This window comes from Hypomesus nipponensis, chromosome 15 (assembly GCF_054491055.1).
Source record: "Hypomesus nipponensis isolate SF chromosome 15, ASM5449105v1, whole genome shotgun sequence".
In the NCBI taxonomy this organism is placed as follows: domain Eukaryota; kingdom Metazoa; phylum Chordata; class Actinopteri; order Osmeriformes; family Osmeridae; genus Hypomesus; species Hypomesus nipponensis.
In genome coordinates, this window is record NC_140375.1 from 1,515,013 (window position 1) to 1,535,492 (window position 20,480).

The 20,480-nt window shown below is 40.6% G+C and overlaps 2 protein-coding genes across 5 annotated transcripts in view; one reads left to right on the forward strand and one right to left on the reverse strand.

Annotated features, from left to right (window-relative positions):
• The window catches only part of serpini1 (serpin peptidase inhibitor, clade I (neuroserpin), member 1), a 42,922-nt gene extending 40,327 nt beyond the window's left edge, over positions 1-2,595 (reverse strand). The window contains exons 1-2 of one of the 2 annotated variants that reach the window (XM_084673726.1): positions 2,428-2,595; positions 1,690-1,820 (exon numbers count right to left, since the gene is read on the reverse strand). The gene's annotated coding sequence lies outside the window, so the exon portion shown is untranslated. The remainder of the gene's footprint in view (positions 1-1,689; positions 1,821-2,427) is intronic. The other variant, XM_084673727.1, reaches the window with a different exon arrangement.
• pdcd10a (programmed cell death 10a) lies at positions 1,914-19,397 on the forward strand. Of its 3 annotated transcripts, none has more exons than XM_084673729.1 (8): positions 1,914-2,082; positions 11,827-12,058; positions 13,302-13,355; positions 15,784-15,901; positions 16,560-16,686; positions 17,094-17,172; positions 18,166-18,248; positions 18,584-19,397. In XM_084673729.1, exons 2-8 carry the CDS (start codon positions 11,897-11,899, stop codon positions 18,663-18,665), a joined length of 705 nt encoding a protein of 234 aa, XP_084529855.1. In that variant the 5' UTR covers positions 1,914-2,082; positions 11,827-11,896; the 3' UTR covers positions 18,666-19,397. The 3 variants fall into 3 exon arrangements, with proteins under 3 accessions (XP_084529855.1, XP_084529854.1, XP_084529856.1); XM_084673728.1 differs by lacking the exon at positions 1,914-2,082 and adding an exon at positions 2,124-2,274; XM_084673730.1 differs by lacking the exon at positions 1,914-2,082 and adding an exon at positions 11,699-11,715.
• Positions 19,398-20,480: the final 1,083 nt, after the last annotated feature.

Here is a 20,480-nt window from a genome sequence, read left to right on the forward strand (position 1 = left end):
ATGGTTTTCACATCCCCCATCTTTCTAATCACTCTACTCTCCCTCCCTGTTTCTCCTCCCTCAATCTTTGTAAGTCCCTGCTTGATCTGACTCTCTCTCAGTCCCGTCTCTCATCCCCCAGTCTCTGGGAAACAATATAATCCCCATGTGTATTTGCCACAGTAGCTTGTTCAGAGGACAAACCTGCTGTGTGTGTGCCTGTGTGTTTAAGTGTGTGCTTGTGCATTCAAAGATATCAGCCTGCTACCGCTGTGTAAAATCCTGTACCCAGGTATCCACATTATCCTCCTCACAATGTAGAGTGTGAGCCCAAAGAACTACCTTGTGAGAGTCTGGGGACTTAACCAAGCAGAATAGATTAGAACAATGCAATACTATCAGTTCACATTAACTTTGACTGGACACATTCCTGGATGACTACATCTGGACATGAAGCTTACATTAGTATGTCAGAGTAATAACCATTCTCTTACAGTCTTCTTGAAGGAACGTCATTAGTCTTGGATTAGCCCTGCAAGGACATTGTTGCCATCCAGAGCCAGTTAGTGGGATTTAGGTAGGCGACTGATTTAGGTACTGTATATTTGTGAAGAATGACACAGCTGGTTGCAAAGTCAATCTCAGTTTCTGTCTAAACTTCAAGGTTTTTAGTATATGGTCCACCCTACCTACAATATGGAGGGTGCAAGATATTTTCTGCCATATCCCCTCCTTTTCATTGCAGTTGATTGAAAAGGCATTTAATTATTGAAATGCAATTAATGCAGCACTCAATTTGAATCAGACAAAACACACACAAACACACTGGTACACAGTATGCAGAGCCACTGGAGCTAAGTGAACCTACAGTAATGAAGAGAGCAGTGGACAGTATGACAGGGATAGGATCAATACAGTATACTGATTTGATATTTTCTTTTACCTGTACTCTACTGTTGAATGAATTAAAATACATTTCGAATATGTGTATTCGGATGTCCAACTGTTTGGTGAAGGATTAAAAGGGGTTTGTAATAATTTTATTTTATAGCCTATGTGAAGTGTATTGTTACTTTTACACAGCCTAATAATACTTTCCACAATAACACTGAGAAGGGAGCTCTTTCATTACATCTGTAACACACTACAGATTGTCCCGATCATTTCAATTGTTATGCTATCATTCGGAGAAAACGCTGGAGGTTATTTTTGATAACGGTGGTCGATCATTCCGTGCAGTACACGCCCAACACATGCCCGTTCGGTTGTAGCGCCAATAACAAGTGGAAGTGCGTGAAAAGACAATACAACCTTCGTAACAATTATTCACGTGAGGGATGAAAAAGCATGAGCCCAATATGTCAAGGACACAGGGGGGCTGCAACATTGTATACCCCAGGTTTGGCAAGTCTTCTTACAGAGACATGATTTTATGGCTTCGTTATCTTTCTATCATTTTTATTGATTCAGTATGGATACTTCAATATTTTGTGAAAAATAATAATCTAATATATTGTCAGAACCAGCACATAATATTAGAGTAGCCTACAATGTATGATGAAGTGAAAAATAAATCACATCCCAAATGACAGACTAAATCATAACAAAAATGTTTTAGATAACAACCTAAAGGGCTACATTCTTGAGAGACTAGTGTTTGGCTCCGAGGATTGACATTTTAATGTTTTTTTAATAGTAAAAATGCCTTACCTAATAAACGGTTTCGGTGAGAATGGGATGCTGTGCAATCTCGTGCGCAGCTTCGCTGGTTCTCTTCACCGCCGCAGCAGGTCGCTCGCGGAGCTAAATATTTTCACAGTCGATCCCGCCCTTCCTGTTTACTGATTGGTCCATTACATGGAGGTAACCAAGAGAAGTATGACTGTATTACTATTTGACCCGTCAAGTATCAGTCCACACTGTAGTGGTTAAACCATAAAAAAACAACAACTGGTGTTTATATCTTTCTCGGCTTTTGTTTTGTCTGTACAACGTCGGCAACCCAAGCCAATTAAACAAATTGGGATTTGTAGTTCTACAGTTACATGGCCTGACCTACAACAACCAGCAGTTCCTATTAGAAAAACTACAACAATCTTTCTGGTAGGTAGTTGCTGATTGGTGTTTGTCCCGAAGCTCTCGTCTCTCGCTCTCTTTGGCTAGCCACTTTTATCATTCAGAAACTTCCGGCTTTGAATGAGAAAAAGAAAACATAAGCAACTCGAAAGCAAACACCGTCCACACACTATTTTCAGGATACCTTGAATATATTAGCACATACCCCCGCTGAAGCAGGTAAGTAACTAGCATGCTAGCTAATGTTTAGTTAGCTGGCCACTTTGGTAAAAAAAGTGTAGCCTACAGTTAGTAATAAAAAAAAATAGCTAGAGCTAAGTAGCTAAGCTAACGTTAGCCTAGTTGCCTGATTTGCGTCCTTGCGTAGCCTACCTATGGAAGTTAGCAGGCAGCCAGGTAGAAAGCCAGCCCAGCTGCAGAACTAACCAACGTTCGGGAAGCTAGCTATGTGACTACTACCTTGTAGTTATCTGTAGAGCTAGCACTAGTTGGTGGACGTCGTTACTCAGTAGGGAACTAGGTATTTTTAGCGTTACCTAACCGGCCTTCTAGAATGTTTCTAGACGCCAAAATGATTTTTACAGCCTCACGAGCCCATTGATTTTGGTAGTCCGTTAGGTCTCTTCTTAATTGTTGTCTAGTTATATGCTTCTATGAGATTTATAGAAACTTGTACTACCATTTAATGTCTTTGCTCAAGTTACTTCAAGTGTGGATTGTGCTGATTAAATACACATAATAAGGGTTAGTGGACATGCTCTAGATAGCCTTCATTCAATTAATGACCGATAACGTTTGTCAAATTGCATGTTGGCAGATTTCTACGGACTGTCAGACATGGGGGTCATAGCCATTAGCCAGTTTCTGTGGATCTGATTTCCTCATGCATGACATTTGTTCAGTTTAAGCTGCTTAGATATGACCACCTGCCATCGTTGTCCCTACATTTGGCTTTTAGAAATGTATTTGAAAGAATAAATGGATGACGTACTAAATTATTAGTGTGTGTCACAGCATGCTGTAAGAGAAGTGGGTCAGGATCAAAGGTGGAGAACGGAGGTGAAGTTAGTTTCATATTCGACATTCGTCTCACATTCGGAATACGCTACTTTGCAGCGTCGCGTCAGGGACTGGGTGAAAACTACCCATACCATTTTGAAAAATTGACTTTTATAATATTTTTATGAATATAAAACTTCAAACAAACAGCAGAGGATTCCAACAATGTCTGGCCTACTTCCACACCCTTTACTTTTTAAATAAAGTAAACATTTTTCTTTAAAAGAAAATCTCTCATCTCTGAAAATAGCATGACTCACTAATCTCAATATTTTTTTCAAATTTGCGTCAAGACATTTCAAATATACAACAGATTATTCTAATGTCTGGTATGCTTCCACACCCTTTACATTGACCTTTATAATATTTTTATGAATATAAAACCTCAAACGAACAGTAAAGTATTCCAACAATGTCTGGCCGACTTCCACAGCCTTTACTTTTTTACTTCAATGAAGTAAAACATTTTTTTAATAGAAAATCTCAAATTAGCAAGAAATCTTTTTTCAAACTTGTGTCAAAAAATCTCATATGTACACCAGATTATTCTAATAATGTCTAGTATACTTCCAAACCCCTTACATTTTCAATAAAGTTAACAAAATTGAAATCAATTAACCCTAACCCAATTCAAATCAATTGCTAATCTCTGAAAATAGAATTTAATCTTCATTAATCTCAATAACTTTTTCAGACTTTTCAAATTTATTTGTCTTTTGTAAAAAAATATCTAATATATACCAGATTATTCTAATAATGTCTGTCCTACTTCCTCAACATTTACATTTTCAATAACGTAAATGATAGAAAATCGTTAATCTCTGAAAATAACATGAAATCCTCACTAATCTCAATATTTTATTCAAATTTGTGTCAAAAAATCTCAAATATACACCAGATTATTCTAATAATGTCTGGTATACTTCCACACCCTTTACATTTTCAATAATATTTTTAAAAGAATTATAGAAAATTGCTAATCTCTGAAAATAGCATGAAATCCTGACTAATCTCAATAAATTTTTCAAACTTGTGTCCAAAAATCTCAAATATACACCAGATTATTCCAATAATGTCTGACCTACTTCCACACCCTTTAGCTTTTCAATTTCGGTTTTAGAAAAATTATAGAAAATCGCTTATCTCTGAAAATAGCCTGAAATCCTCAATAATCTTTAAAACTTTTTCAAAAATGTACTGAAAAATGTCAAATATACACCAGATTATTCTAATGTCTCGTTTACTTCCACACCCTGTACTTTTTCAATCATTAAAAACAAAATACGTTAGAAATTTCTCATCTCTGAAAACAGAATTAAAGCTCTGCTAAACTAAATTCTGACCAATGGTCACACAGCTGCAGGTCAACCAGGATCTAGTCTGTGGTTTGATTAGGGCTGCCACTAACGACTATTTTTCTTTCGATTAATCTGTAGACTATTTTATCGATTAGTCGATAAAAAAAAAAATTATTATTCTTTTTTTTAAACAAAACTGTAGGTTTAAACTATCAACTCCAACGTTAATTAAAATATTTAGATAAGGTACATAACATATCCCAACATACACAAACACACACCCCTTTTAAACCAAAAATTCCAAGGTGCTGGTTCTAGGCTGGTGCTTATGCCAGTTCGGTAATGATTAGATAGTGATATTCGCCAATTATCTAAGAACCAGGTAGTCTACATTTACCACATTCTAGAGCCGGAGTAGGGCCAACGTCTTTAAATCACTTCATACGCCTCCATTGTCTTAGCAAAGCGTCATGGTTACGGTTAACAAGTTAGCTAAATAGCAAGAGCTAACCTAGAGAGCCATCTTATCGACCAACGTAGAATAAACCCCGATTCTAACCTACCTAAACATTTATTCAATGGAAACTCTAAGGTAGCAGGCAGACAACTTTATAGCTTTAATAATGCGTGTATTTAGCAGTTACAATGACAACATAGATTAAAAAGGCTATCCCTTATAAACATGAATAGACAACACCAGACAACGGTGGTTTTGCCTTTTTTGCGCCTGTATGTTTTCTTTTTAGGTGCTTGTGCATAGCGCAAGTGCTGCTGTGGTAAGCCATTGAAACTTTGCACAGTGTACAAACCACCTTATTGTTTGGTGATAGCGTTAAGTCGAAGTATTCCCATACTTTTGAAGCCTCGGGTATTTGAGGACTCGGGTTTCCGAATAAAGTCGGACTCTGCATCTGCCATGATATTTGAGCGTTGACTGGAGGCGACCGATGACTTGAGCCAACAACGACTGACGTCATGCAAGCACCAATTACGATGTGATATTGAAGAAGAACACTTGTTATAATGAATTGAAGCGTTTTTTGTATTTTTTATAATAAAAAAATTGTTTTAAAAGATGCGTCGATTTAAAATATTGATGTCGACGCATTTTCAGCGTCGACGTCATCGACGACGTCGACGCTGAAAATGCGTCGACATCAATATAGAATCGCGGCAGCCCTAGGTTTGATTGTGACAGTATAACCAACGTGTATTTGCACCAATATGCTTTCCACCAAATACATCAGAGGACAGTCAGGGAGATGGACAGGAAGGGACCAGGAACTCTGTGTGGTCCGTCATAGGAGACCACTTGGGGACTAGGTCCAACATTGTCACACCAGCAACCAGGCCGATGTTGACAGCTCAACCCCCCCCACACCACAGGGGAGGTTAGATGGGCAACAGAGAGAAGAAAGTGTAATTAGAGAATGCAAAGCGACAAATAACAGTTATAAAAACAGTATGGGTGAGGTCCCCACCAGTCAAGAGTGATTTAGTTTAGTAGTTTAGCAAACTAAAGAGTTTTTGATGTAGCCCTAAAGCCAAGACGGCACCAGCCACCCTAGATTAGAAAATGAAGTATGTTCCAGGGAAGATAAACTGTGTACACGAATGCTCAGTAACCTGATGCATTTGTTGGAGTTGGAGGAGGCGGAAGGCGACCTTGGTGGACGAGAGGGTCGCCTCCCTACGCCTATGGGTTGTGGGGGGTAAAATTCTGACTGTTGTCTGTGTATTTGGACCGAACAGAAGATTGGAGTATTTTGCCTTTTTAGGGCCCCAGTGGGGGACTCTTTAGTGCTGCTGGGAGACTTCAACGAGTACGTGGAAAATGACAAGGACACCCGGAGAGGCATGATTAGGAGGAAAGGCCTCCCTGATCTGAACCCGAATGGGTGTTTGTTGTTGTATTTCTGTTCTAGTCATGGATTGTCTATAACAAACACTATGGTCGAACATAAGGATTCCCATAAGTGTATGTGGTGCCAGAGCACCCTAGGTCGAAGGTCAATGATTGATTTTGTAATCATGCCGTCGGATCGGATGTTTTGGAGTTTTCAACCTATAACCATGTTGTGGTGAGTTGGGTCAGGGGGTGCGGGAAGACTGTGGACAGACCTGGTAAACCTAATCAAGTAGTGCGGGTGAGATGGGGACCGTTTGGAGGAGGCCCTGTTCGCGAGATCTTCAACTCACATCTCCAGCAGAGTTTCTCAGGTATCCCTGCGGAGGTTGGGGGCATTGAACCAGAGTGGGCAATTTTCAAAGCCTCCATTGCTGAAGCCGTGGTGGAGAAATGCAGCCTCTGAGGTAGTCACTGAGGTAGTCAAACAACTCCACAGTGGCAAAGCCCGGGGATTCTTGCTCTTCTTGGACAATCCAATCCCTGTACATCCAAAGCGATAATTGTGTCCGGGTCCTTGGCACAAAGTTGAGTTTGTTCCGTGTGAGGGTTGATGAAGAAAGTGTTTTGTCCGTCTTCATAAACGGACTGACTAAGTTCAGTTGAGTTCTGGATTTTAATAAGTATTTATCAATCTGCAGATTGGGAGAGAAAACCTGACCCCTGGCAATAAATGACAACACAACACCAGGCTTAGGTCTCAATCATGTCTCTCTCGGCTTTGAAGGCCGGAGGCCTTTTATAGGGCCAGGGCTCCAGACTGCGACTAAATGGTCGCATTTTGCGACCAGTTTTTGAGACAGTGCAAGCATTTTTTTTTTACAAGCACTCGCGCATGTGCGACCTACACATTTTGAATTCATTGGTTGTGCACAATGTCAGCACACGTTAGCAACGACGCATAGATACGACGTTCTAGTAAGACAGCGATATCAGCTTTCCTTCTGCATTCGTACCGTAGCTTAAAGTCTCGGAAAGTTGAGGCTATTTTTCGCTAGGTACCTATAAACCTAGCAAAAAGTATTGGAAAGTTTAGGATATTTTTCGCTAGCACGAAAAGTGCATCATACATTTAAGTCATTTAGCTAAGACTTGCACGTACAGTACGTAATGTCACATTAAATAATGTATTTAAACTCAAGCTTATATGGTGCGTCGCAGGGGTGATTCTAGGATCAGACCTTTAGGGGTGCTCAGCCCCCAATGAGAACGTGACATGAATACAGTGCCTTGCAAAAGTGCTAAACGTAAACCCCCTTGCTAATATAAATCCCAAATTTCACTGGATAACAATTAATACATTTATGTATTATTATGCAAAATATTGAATGAAAAAACTAAGGATGTCCCTTTCTTCATGAACTGCCAGGATCAAATGATAATAAACAATATATTTAAAAAAATATTAGGAGTGCTTGAGCACTCCTAAAAAGGGTCTAAAATTTCCACTGAATTGTACACTCTCCAGTTACATTAATCAATAAATGCATTGCAGGTCAATATCAGGTGTGCCCCTAAATCTTCTGCTTGCGCTCCTAAAATTTTCAGGCAGGGGCTACTGTGCTCCTAGTAAAAAAAAGTTAGTCTGGAGCCCTGAGGGCACAGGAATGTAAACATGGATAGTGACAGTCAGGCAGTAATGACGTTACAACAGTCTCAGAGAAAGAGATTCACAGCTCCCAACACATGACCACTCAGACTAGAGAGATGGTTGGCGCTCTCCTTGTAGTCATGACAAAGGACATTTACACAGTACTTTCTCCTGATCCTGAACATCTATTAACCCTGACACATAGACACAATCTACTCTTATTAATAGCAAGGTTACATGAGAACATACTAACTAGTAGGGCTGTCCCCACTCAGTCAACGAGTCGATTTTCTGGTCAATATGCTCTTGGTCGACTAAGATCTTTTTAGTCGAGCTGCTGTATGGCAGTGTGAGATCTGATTCCCGCTTGTGTCATCATTGCTGATTTAACGAAATGCTCTACAGAAATTGTAGATTATATTATTTAAGACAAATAAACCAACTCTAAAAATATATAGTTTAAAAGAAAAGGTGTTACTATTTTCCCTTTCATTAATCTGCGCTTTGTTTTGGTATTTTGCACAAGGCACACGCACAATTAGCTGCAGAACTACAAACTCTGCCATAGCCTACTTTGTTGGTGTTATTAGTCAAAAGGGCAAATAATTCTGTGGTATGGCAGCATTTCATTAAAGTACATTTACAAAGTATCGGGTGACTCAAAAAACGTTGAATGCAAACTCTGCCAACAACGGTTTATTTTTCATAGATCGATGTCGAAAATGATGTAGCCTACCACCTGAAACATAAGTTGGCCTACCCCTACTTCGCTCATGCTAACGCTCTGGGTTGAAAAATGAATATGCCTATTATAAGATCCAAATCGAATGACATAATCTTCTCCGGCCAAGACAACAAAATCTTTCTCTGTTGCACCGTTCCCCACTCAGCTTCTTCAAAAGTTCGCATGCTGCAAGTTCCGGCAGCGCTCTGATGATTTGCATGTTAAACAAACAATATTTTTAATTTGTAGTACATTGTAAGAGATGCTAAATACCATCGAGATTCAGTTACAACAGGACTGGTGATACGAGTCTTATTATTAGTAGGCTATTAACGGCTGAATCTGCAATGTCCAGCAGCCATTGAGTCAGATCGCGAAAATGTTTGTACGTTTAAAAAAGATTTTTTATTCAAAATTCATTCAAATTCCGATTAGTCAATTTTCAGACGTTTCAGTCGAGTCTTGGTCGACCAAAGAAAATCTTAGTCGGGGACAGCCCTACTAACTAGTATCCAGTGACTAGTTCTATTGATTAGTGAATAATGTAAGCACACAGGAAATCACAATTTCTTCCACAGGGTTGGTCTCTGCAAGGGCTGTGCCTCTAAATCTGAGAACATGGTTTTCAGGAAACCGATGGAGTGCTTACTCCGGGTAGGGAATGAGTTATTTCCCCAAGTGAAGGACCTCAAGTACCTCAGGGTTCAAGTACCTCAGTGAGGGGAGCATGGAGCGGGAGGTTGGCCCGGAGAATCGGTTGAGTCATTGAGCCGGAAGGCAAAGCTCTACCCGTCAAGTTTAGTTCCTACCCTCACCTATGGTCATGAAAGTTGGGTCATAACCAAAAGAAACAAGTGTCTGAAATGGGTTTCCTCAGGAGGGTGGCTGGTGTCTCCCTTAGAGATAGGGTGAGGTGCTCAGTCATCCGTGAGCAAGCTCGGAGTAGAGCCGCTGCTCATTTGCGTCAAAAGGAGCCAGTTGAGGTGGTGTGGGCACCTGGTAAGGATGCTGGTAGGTAAAGGGTGTGGAAGTAGGCGAAGCATTATTAGAATAATCTGGTCTATATTTAAGATTAGCAAGGATTTTATGCTATTTTCAGAGATTAGCGATTTACTTTTTTTAACTTTATTGAAAAGTATAGGGTGTGGAAGTAGGTCAGAATAATCTGGTGTACATTTGAGATTTTTAGACACAAATTTGAAAAAGTTATTGAGATTAGTGAGGATGTCATGCTATTTTCAGAGATGAGCGATTTTCTATCATTCTTTAAAAAAATATTATTGAAAATGTAAAGGGTGTGGAAGTATACTAGACATTTTTAGAATAATCTGGTGTACATATGAGATTTTTTGACACAAATTTGAAAAAGTTATTGAGATTAGTGAGTTAGTCATGCTATTTTCAGAGATTAGCGATTTTCTGTCATTCTTTTAAAAATATTATTGAAAATGTAAAGGGTGTGGAAGTAGCGTTTTCCGAATGTGAGACAAAGGTCAAATATGAAACTTACTTCACCTCGCCAGGTGGAGATTGCTTCTGTGTTGCAGTTCATTTTTAGAGAACATTTTGTCAGGTAGTTAACTCTGGAACTCAGGGTTGAGGAAGTAGAAACCAGCCATAATAGGCATCTGTCTCTCTCGCGCACACACACACACATAGTTTTTATCCAATTGCTGTTAAGTAGACCTAGCTCCTTAACAAGCTTTCAATTGGGATCCAACCTATATCTGCATCCACTGAAAGCAATTCAATGCATTTGTTGGATGATGTCATTTGAATGCTGTTACACCCACATTGAGCTTACCAACAGTTTGTACTTAGTTAGGACCTCATGTATAAACATTGCGTAAGCACGAAAGGCTTGGGTACGCTGGTTTTCAGGCACACGGTGTGATGAATAAAAATTAACTTGACATGAGAATGTGTGGGCCATCATGAAAAGTCTTGGCTCTGTAACGTGGCGAATTCTAACTGAAAAGTGTCCAAACTCACCAAACAGTTCACTACAGTTACTGTTATATGTGTTATATGACATTGACTATTCAAAAAACGTAGTTGACCTATTGCTAAGCCCCGCCCCCCTTAGTTACTGTTGCTAACTCGGACAAGCTATCTCAGCTGACTAGAGTTTTAGCCTCAAAAGGGACTTCATTATGCAATGAATGGAAGGATACGTACATAATTTAAAGTAGATATGGTGGATGACAAACTTAAATTGGAAGCGAGAATTTACAGATCTCAATGCAAGAGGGAGAAGCTATATCTCACTGTCATTCACGATTCGGGAAAACAACATCCAAGAATCTTGGATGTTGTTATCCTGAATTTTGGCAAATTGTATCCTGAATCGTGTGGATATCCAATGCTTGGCAATACCAGCACTGTTGATGAACTGCAGGTTTAGATTAGCTACATTAATTAATTTTTCAGTTAATTTAATTAATCTGGATAGGCACTGAGATGTAAACCGTTTATTAGTTTTTTTTACTAGCATTACCATGTGCCTGACAGGGCAGTGTCCTAAAAGTTTGATCATTTGATGTGGATAATTCAACGCAAATGGAAAAAGCTATTAACTGTTTAATCCGCCCCCACTTAATAAACCTTTCACACAACTTTCGTATTTTGACCGGAAATACGCAATTGTCGTGGTAATCTTGTTCCTCTCCAGACACTATAATCAGCCCGCCTACGGAGAGCCTGTCCACTCCCTATTAAGCCCCATTGTATCTAATTTTGCTGCTGTTCTAAAAAATGACTGTAATCATTTTTGCATTATTATCATACATGTTCATTTGGATTCATATGTTGTTGTTTTTCCAACTGCGCGAGGGAAAATACACAAATTTACTTGTTTTCTCATTGGAGATAGGTACATTTCAAAATATCACTGTACTGGTCACAAAAGCAAAGCTGGTGGGGACTAATAGGCATTCTCTATACTTTTGAGGCACAAGCAATTAGCAAATAACACTTTCTATCCAGGAACAAAAATGGTATTACACATTGTTGTTTGACAAAGTATTTCCCCCTTTCAGCCAATTCAAAGAGGACAATGATGTAGCCTAGGCCTAGTCATTGAGTAAGTGTGACTGCGAGTGTGTCACCATATTGTCACCTTGCCTGTTTTTGTCCTCTATCCATCCAACCTTCCTTCCGCCCTCTCCTAATTTGTCCTCCTCTCTTACCACAGGTCTTTCTACACCCCCTCTCTCTGCCAGTGTGGAGTGCTGAGGTGTGCCCTAGTTGATCTCGCCAGACGCATGCACGCTCTCACACACACACACACACACACACACACACACACACTCACACTCGTCAGTTGTCTGACAAGGATGACCATGGAAGAGATGAAGAATGAAGCAGAGATGACCTCGATTGTTTCCATGACGCTCTACGCCGTCATGTTCCCTGTTTTTAATGAGGTGAGAAGTGAAAGGGACGTGTGAAACCATGTTTCTGAAACAAAGTTTCCTTCGTCACTTTGCTGCACCCTACATGACTGGTTCACGGGCACAGAGAATGACCTGATATGAGGGGGCGTGTGCTGTCTTAATGCCTAACTGTGGCAGTTTTGTGTTGCTATGGTGATATATGCAGCTTGTAACCTGCCCTGGTGAACTGAGACAGCCTGCTGTTTTGCGGATGGGAGTGGTGTGTGTGTGTCATATAGAAGTATATATGTCTATATATGGAAGTGTATATATAAGTGAGTGTTTGTGTGTATAAAAGGAATGAGTGTGTAAGAGGAACTTGTATGTGTGTTGTTTGTCAGTGAGCATGTGTGAGAGATAGTGAATGTGCGCATGTTGCCTGCTCACAGCAGTGTTGTCACCAGGGTTACACCCAGCTCAAGAGGAAACAAGGTTGGCAGCATAATTACATGGAACTAACTACACACAAGCACACTGTGGGAAGGGAGGGAGAGAGGGGATATGAATAAGGTTGAAGAGGGAAAGGACAAGTGCGAGAACAATAAGTGACATGAAAAGAATGAGAAAGAAGGATGAAGAGAAAGAGAGGGAGACTGGGAACATTACTGTGTGCAGTACCATCTGCTCCCACATGCAAATTAGCTACTCTGTGGTCACTTTGGTGTGCGGGTCAAACTGCTCTGACAGAGACTGGTGTTTCCTATCTACCGGCTCAGACGGGAGACACGTACACCCACACAACTATACACACACACACACACAGAGAGAAGTCAGAAACCTCCAAAAGCCTACTATACTTTAGATTTTTGCAGATTTAGATACTGAGCTACCTTGTACACACAGACACACACATACAAAACACGCTCGTACTGCAGTACGGTGAGAGTTAATGAAGAGTGTAGATAAGTGTGCAAATTAAAGTGAAAGGCTACTCTTCAGACGCCTGGCCTCTATTCTCATCCCACTAATGAGGCCGTCCCGCAGCCTGCGCAGTCCGTTTGTAGACTAGGATTGCAGTTGCATTGCTACATGTTGACGCATTCATGTCAACATCACACAGTCTCTCTTTGTCTCCAAGCCCTGTTTTTGTTTGGGAAGTTGCTTGTGTTTGCATTTAAATATTTTTAATGCAGCGCTTAAGTGAGTTTACTCATGCAGTTGAGCCCATGTGCTAAAATGAGTGAAAGTACATTTTAACTGTTGTGTGCGTGTGTGTGTGTGCATGCATTGACAGTTGGAGAGAGTAAACCTGTCGGCAGCTCAGACTCTGAGGGCGGCGTTCACAAAGGTAAGATCCCCATCCTGCTGTGTGGACAACAATATTGTTACGGACGTGCTCAAATGTGCTGGTACCTTTGCAGCTCATTGATATAATGCCTCATTCCTCCTGAAAAGTGACGACATTAAAAGCTATTGCATTATGTATCCTTGCATGCATTTGGAATGTCATAGAAAAAAGCAAAAATAGATTAATTATTGTTCATTCTATAAATGTATTAAACAAATGACACATTTGTTGGTATCCCTTTAAAAAATATAATAAATAATTGGATTTAGCCAAGATGCAGGTACGTCTGTTGTAATCGCACCATCCATTGCTTTTTGGGGCAAAAGTGGCCTCCATGGAATAAGACCCAGGAAGACTCCACTTCTGAAAGACAAACATGAAAAAGCCAGACTGGAATTTGCTCAAATGCATATTGACAAACCACAATCCTGTGGTTGTCCTGTGACAGATGAGTCAAAACTGGAGCTTTTTGGCAAGTCACATGAGCTCTATGTTCGCAGATGGGGCTACTTTGCTGAGCCTGGCACAGGGTGCCTTGAATCTGTGCAGATCGCGATTTTTCAAAATGGTATGGGTAGTTTTCACCCGGTCCCTAACGCGATGCTTCTACAGATTATCTTAACAGATGTTCCCTTGGTGTGAGGTGTGTCAAGAGTGACCGAATCTGCTCGGAAGGATGTCGGAGCCGCCCCCCGATTGCGAATCCTAAATATTCAACATGTTGAATATTTGCGATCAGAAATCCTGATGTGTGGGGGGAATCCCGAGGACAAACGCCAAGTTTATCACGTGAAACGAAACAATATCCAGTCAGAAAGCAAACTGAGAGAAGCCGGAAGCATAACAAACGGAGTCACGGCGCAGCACAAAGTTAAATTGAATTGATTTGTGGAAAAAGCAAACCCTTTTCTTTTTTCCCGTGATTTCTGTGAAAATCATTCCAAACACTATCATTGCAATTTCTTCCTGCATATCGTCCGCCATGCTTATTATTAAATCTCGACCGTTTTTGCGAGATTTCTTGTGTTAACAGTTGGAACACAGGTTGGAAATCTGTTTGTGTGTGGTGCGCTGTCTTTGTTAAATCGTGGCACACCACACACTGTAGGAGCAAAACGGCTAAATCTAGGATTTTTTGTCTTCATGTTTGTGGTCTCTCACAGTTTGAAGATCTTATAAGATCAAAAAAATCTTTTAGTGTGTCCCCAGCATTAGATTGACTACTACAGCCTAATGCTGGGGACAGACTTGAGGATAATTGGGCCGATTTCGCCCCTTCCGACAATCCTAGGTAACGTCCCGATTATCTTGATGGTTCTACAGATTATTTTATCAAATGTTCCCTTGGTGTGAGGTGTGTCAAGAGTGACCGAATCTGTCCGGAAAGACGTCGGAGGCGAATCCTAAATATTCAACATGTTGAATATTTGCGATCAGAAATCCTGATGTGTGGGGGGAACCCCGACGACATACGCCGAGTTTATCACGTGAAACAAAACAATATCCAATCAGAAAGCAAGCTGAGAGAACACGGGAGCATAACAAACGGAGCCACGGCGCAGCACAAAGTTAAATGGAATGTATTTTTGGCAAAAAAAATAATTGAAAAAGCAAACCCTTTTCTTTTTTCCCGTGATTTCTGTGAAAATCATTCCAAACACTATCATTGCAATTTCTTCCTGCATATCGTCCGCCATGCTTATTATTAAATCTCGACCGTTTTTGCGAGATTTTTTGTGTTAACAGTTGGAACACTGGTTGGAAATCTGTTTGTGTGTGGTGCGCTGTCTTGGTTAAATCATGGCACACCACACACTGTAGGAGCAAAACGGCTAAATCTAGGATTTTTTGTCCTCATGTTTGTGGTCTATCACAGTTTGAAAATCTTGGAAGATTTTAAAAATCGTTTAGTGTGCCCCCAGCATAAGGGACAACATGTTTTCAATCGTTTCAAACAGACTGGTATGAAGAAAAGATCGGCTATGTGGCCGTGCTAACATTCAGGCTGCGTGTACTGTTTACTGCGTTTACTGTTTTGACATATTAGCCTAACAATAAATTAGGTAATCTGGCTTTCATAACTCAGTGCCTAGCTTCTTACTGACATCACCGCACGTCACTGCCGCCATTTTCAGAACAACGTTACTCAACAACGTCTCTCCGATGGCCTTTCCTCTCCCTCCAACTAAACTTTTTTTTTTGTAATACTCAAACATCTCCGCGACTTATTGAGTGGCGTAATAATCGCGCGACACAACGAATCGATAATGAAATTCGTTGCCAACGCTTTTAATGATCGATTTTAATCGATTCGTTGTTGCAGCCGTAGTACGTTGTTGCAGCCCGACTACAGACGCCATGGCCATTCAGTCACAGTGAAGGTGGATCTGTTCTTTAATTGTTATAGTTGCGTGTGTGTGTTCGCCAGGCAGAGAAGGAGAACCCAGGACTGACCCAGGACATCATCATGAAGATACTAGACAAGAAGAACGTGGAGGTCAACTTTACAGAGTCACTCCTGCGCATGGCAGCAGATGATGTAGAAGGTGTGTGTATGGATGGATGGTTGGGTTTGTGAGGAAGACAGATGTATCATGTAAAGTCTTTCATCAACCATTGTTTACTGTCTTTGCCCTTTGTGCTGCTGGCCCCTTCTCCCGTGGCGTCCCACAGTATCCCTCACCACCACTGGGTGGAGCTGTTTCTCCACCTAGGGGTACCTCTCTTGTGAGACGCTCCTGCTCTTTATAATTTAATTTCCTCTCCTGCATAGTCTGATTAATGGTTGTAATGAATTCATGTGCACACACACAGAGCCCTGGCTGTAGTTATACTCACACTCAAACAAACACACACACACACACACTCAAAAACTTGGTTTCTCTGTGAATGCTAAATTTAGCCTACCTTCGGCATGATTTGTGGCACTGTGACAATCATGCCGAAATCCAGTTTTAATTTATAGACTCACTGACTTCAGTCTATGGGGATGAGAGTTAGGGGTGTTTTTGCCATCAGGTATTTGTGCTATGTTGCAGTGTATTGCGTTAAGGAATGGTTGAGGCATGAACCCGCAGATACATATTTGATGGGTGTGACCAGATCTCTCTTTCTCTCTCTATCACACACACACATTCCTCTGTCTGTCTCTGTGGTGACCATGTGCTGTTCTTTCTTCCTGTGTGGGTGTGGCTGTGGCTACAGAGTATATGATTGACAGGCCGGAGTTGGAATTCCAGGAGTTGAATGAGAAGGCCAGGGCCCTGAAGCTCATCCTTAGCAAGATCCCTGACCAGATCACAGACAGGGTGCGCTTCCTGCAGACTATCAAGTGAGTGTGTGTGTGTGTGTGGGGGGTGGGGGTGGATTTAGAACACATATGCATTCTCACAAATATATATACAGTATCAGTAATGAATAAACACAAACACATGAACAAACACACATATAAAGAAAAGGCCACACACACAAAAGTAATCTCCGAAGTTGTTTTTTTTTTGTGCACACTCGGTCAGTTTTATCAAATTCAATTTTTGCTTGTTGAGTCACTCATTAATTAGCTTAGCCAGCGGTGGACTTGGAAATAAAATCAATTTGGGAGAAATGTTGAAAATATGAAAGTTTGTTTTTTTTACGTTTCTGGGAGAAGAGAATATATATGAATGTATAAATAGACCAGGGAGTAAGGGGGCAAGGAAGAGGAGGACGACATGTTAACTGTGTTCTGGTGGCCTGCAGAGATATTGCCAGTGCCATAAAGGAGCTGCTGGACACTGTGAACATCGTTTTCAGGAAATACCAGTATCAGAACCGAAGGGTGAGCCTGCACAAATACAAAAACACACACAATCTTACTGTTCAATTAAAATTAGGGCTATCAAGCAATTATAATATTTAATCACGATTAATCGCATTATTTCATATGATTAATCACAAAATTATTCAATCAATTTAATCTGTTAATATTTTACCCCCCCAAATTTTTTTTTTGTGGAAATAACTTAACAAGGGTGTACTTAACTTCAGATAGGCCTAACTGGATGATAATGTCCATGTAACAAGTTCAGATGGAACACAACTTAAATTGTGAGGGAGTGTTATTCACTCACAAACTATACTGCTGTATATTAAACATCCACAAAATTAGACTTATTCTGGAATATAAAATACATTTAAGACATGTTGTCTCATAGCCTATTACAATATCCTGCTCCATAATATTCAAATCTCACTCAAACATACTTAATATACTTAAGCAACCACATATTGACCTTAATGTTGAACAATTCAGTTTCTATCTTGTTGAACCCAGTCAGCTGCTCACTTCTTTTGCAAGTGTTGTCTGCCATATATTACCGGAGCGAACGCCGCTGCTAGCTGTGTGCTTTGCTTGCATGTGATAGTTTAGGCTGGAAGTACTCCGGTGATAACTAAACTCAGCCTGACAATCAGTACACACAGCCTTAGTTTTGTCAACCAAGCCGTCTCGGAACATTTTGAAATGGAACTTCCCATCTAAAATCCCTCTCTCAATCATTCAGCTACCGTATGCAGTCAAATGATGTGACGACAGGTGATTCCCAGGGTCAAAAAGAAACCTGCGTAAACTGCACTTTTTTTTTGTCGCGTTAAAATGAGATTGCTTTAACGCGTTAACTTTGACAGCCCTAAATTAAAATATCTATTTTTACCATCAGCAGGATTTTTTACGGATTCTCCTTTCAATTACCCTGAATATCTAAATCCCCCCTCCCCCTTCTCTCTCTTTTTCTCGCAACTTTCATGAAAATATTTCTCTCTTTTTTGCCAGGCACTGGAACACCAAAAGAAAGAGTTTGTGAAATACTCGAAGAGCTTCAGCGACACGCTCAAAACATACTTCAAAGATGGAAAGTAAGAGAGAGTCAAATAAGATAATGTTACCATACCTAGACACGTGACAACTGTCAAACAGAACATGTTATTAATCTGTCATGTCTGTGTGCACGGCTGTCAGCGGATTAGAGAACCGCCACATCAGAAACACAGCCTCCATTAATTATTTTTGTCTCCAAATAATTGTTATTCAGGGTTCTGTGTGGAAGTGTAGGAGTGTCTTATGAAGTCAGATTTTCTCCCTTCGTGCTTCATCAAAGTTTGCAAGATAGTTGGTAAAGAGTTGGCATGGTTTCTTGTATGATTGACCCTGTGTATTTACACGTGTCCCTTTCTGTCATGTTTGTCTCCAGGGCGATAAACGTGTTTGTCAGCGCCAACCGGCTCATCCACCAAACCAACTTAATACTGCAGACCTTCAAGACTGTGGCATAGGAGCACGCTAGTTACACAAACACACACAAACACCTACACACCACAGCTTTTGACAGAGAATAGAAAACCATTTATGTACAATATAAAGACTTCCTTTTTTGATCTGTATAATTTATACTGTATGTCTTGCATTATTGAGGGGTGAGGGTGGGTTTCGGCTGTTTGAGGCATGTAGTCGCATAGTTTTTGGCAGAGGTTTGTCCAGATTTCTTTTTTTGTAATTACATTTTTTATGTTTTCTTGAAACCGCCACAGAGAATCTTGAGATTTATTTATTTATTGGGGGGGGGGGGGGGGGATATTTGAATCCTTCTCACTCCCTTCTACCTTTCTTTCATGCACTCTTATCTGTAACCACGATATCCTCACCATTTTGACACAGTTTGATTAGCTGAAGCAATATGGTGGAAAACCCCCAATCCTAACTAGTTTGGCTATTTCAATTGTCCCATCCAGACCATACAGGTCTGCCTAGAAGTCCACTAGCCCTGCTCTCACTTTCTATCCCCCTATCTCTCTTTCTCGATCCCTCTTTCTCCACCTCTCTGTCTCTCTCTCTCTCGCCAAAAGACTGAGCCTTAAACCGGCAGCGTAGAGGCACCCATTAAAACAACCATGTGTTCCCGAGCAATGAGACTTGATAAACCACAAGTCATGTATTTCATTAAAAAAAATATTTTCCGGTTGCAAACAAAATTTTCCAATAAATGGTTAGTTTTTGTGTGGAAATAATTTTTAATTGGTCTGTTGTGTTCTTGGTATTCAGCCTGTAAATCAGTGAACTGTTGAGACTGTTGCTTGCCTTTCGATTTTTAAGCAGCATCCCCCCCAAAACCATTTCCTGTGGCAGTGTGCTCTTCTCCATGTACAGTAGTAGATTCTCCATGGTGGATTTCCAAGCTATTCTGAGTCTCTACCCGTTTCCACCAGCTCCTGTAATCCAATTCTAAAACCGTTAATTCTTAAAGCTTTATTATTGAAATCGCTGAGACCTCATTTCAGATCCTGTCGCCGTTGACGACCGCTGTAATCAGCTAATTCAAATTATTCCAGGCCATTAAGTGATAGGGAGGAATCAGTCACGGTCACTCAAGTGTGAGTGTGAGATCATTACAGCACAAGTTATAAAGTGTATTTTATTTGCATGTGTCAATGTGAGAGGCAGTGTGTGTGTATGGTGCCATTGTGTGTAGTAACTTAATCCTCAGAGACAGTTTTTCCCAATTAGCTTTCCGATCTTGTGCATGGTGCAAAATGTTTGTGTGTGTGTGTTTGAGAGTGGAAGGGGAGGCAGGAGTCTTCAGGAGGGTAGTCTAAAAACTGTAATTTCTGGTCCCTTTACCAATGTGTGTTTGTATATTTGTATATTTATGTTAAGTGGTGGTGATTGTCAAAACAATGTGAGTGCTACAACAGCATAGTATCCTCTTTATGACTGACAAGGGAATGTTAGTGTTTCTGTTGTGTGTAGCTACCGTACTGCGTTTGTGTGGAAGGTAATTGTACCCGTTTCCAAGATAAGCTCCTCTCTAGTGCCCAATCTGTGAATAGAGTCAAGGCCCACAGACAAACACACACAAACGGCCAGCCCTCATAAACACAAGTCTCTCTCACAACTTGGTTGCCAGGAGACTTAGCCAAAGGCTTTGAGAGTGAGGGATAATAAAAGAAAAGAATAGCGTGAATGTGTGTGTGTCTACCACTTGTGGTTTGCTAATTCTCAACGACAGGCAGCGACAGTATAGGGAGAAGTCAGAGTAGCCTCAGCCAGAGTTGACCTTCACTATCCTAGCTTGACGACACTTGAGCCCAACA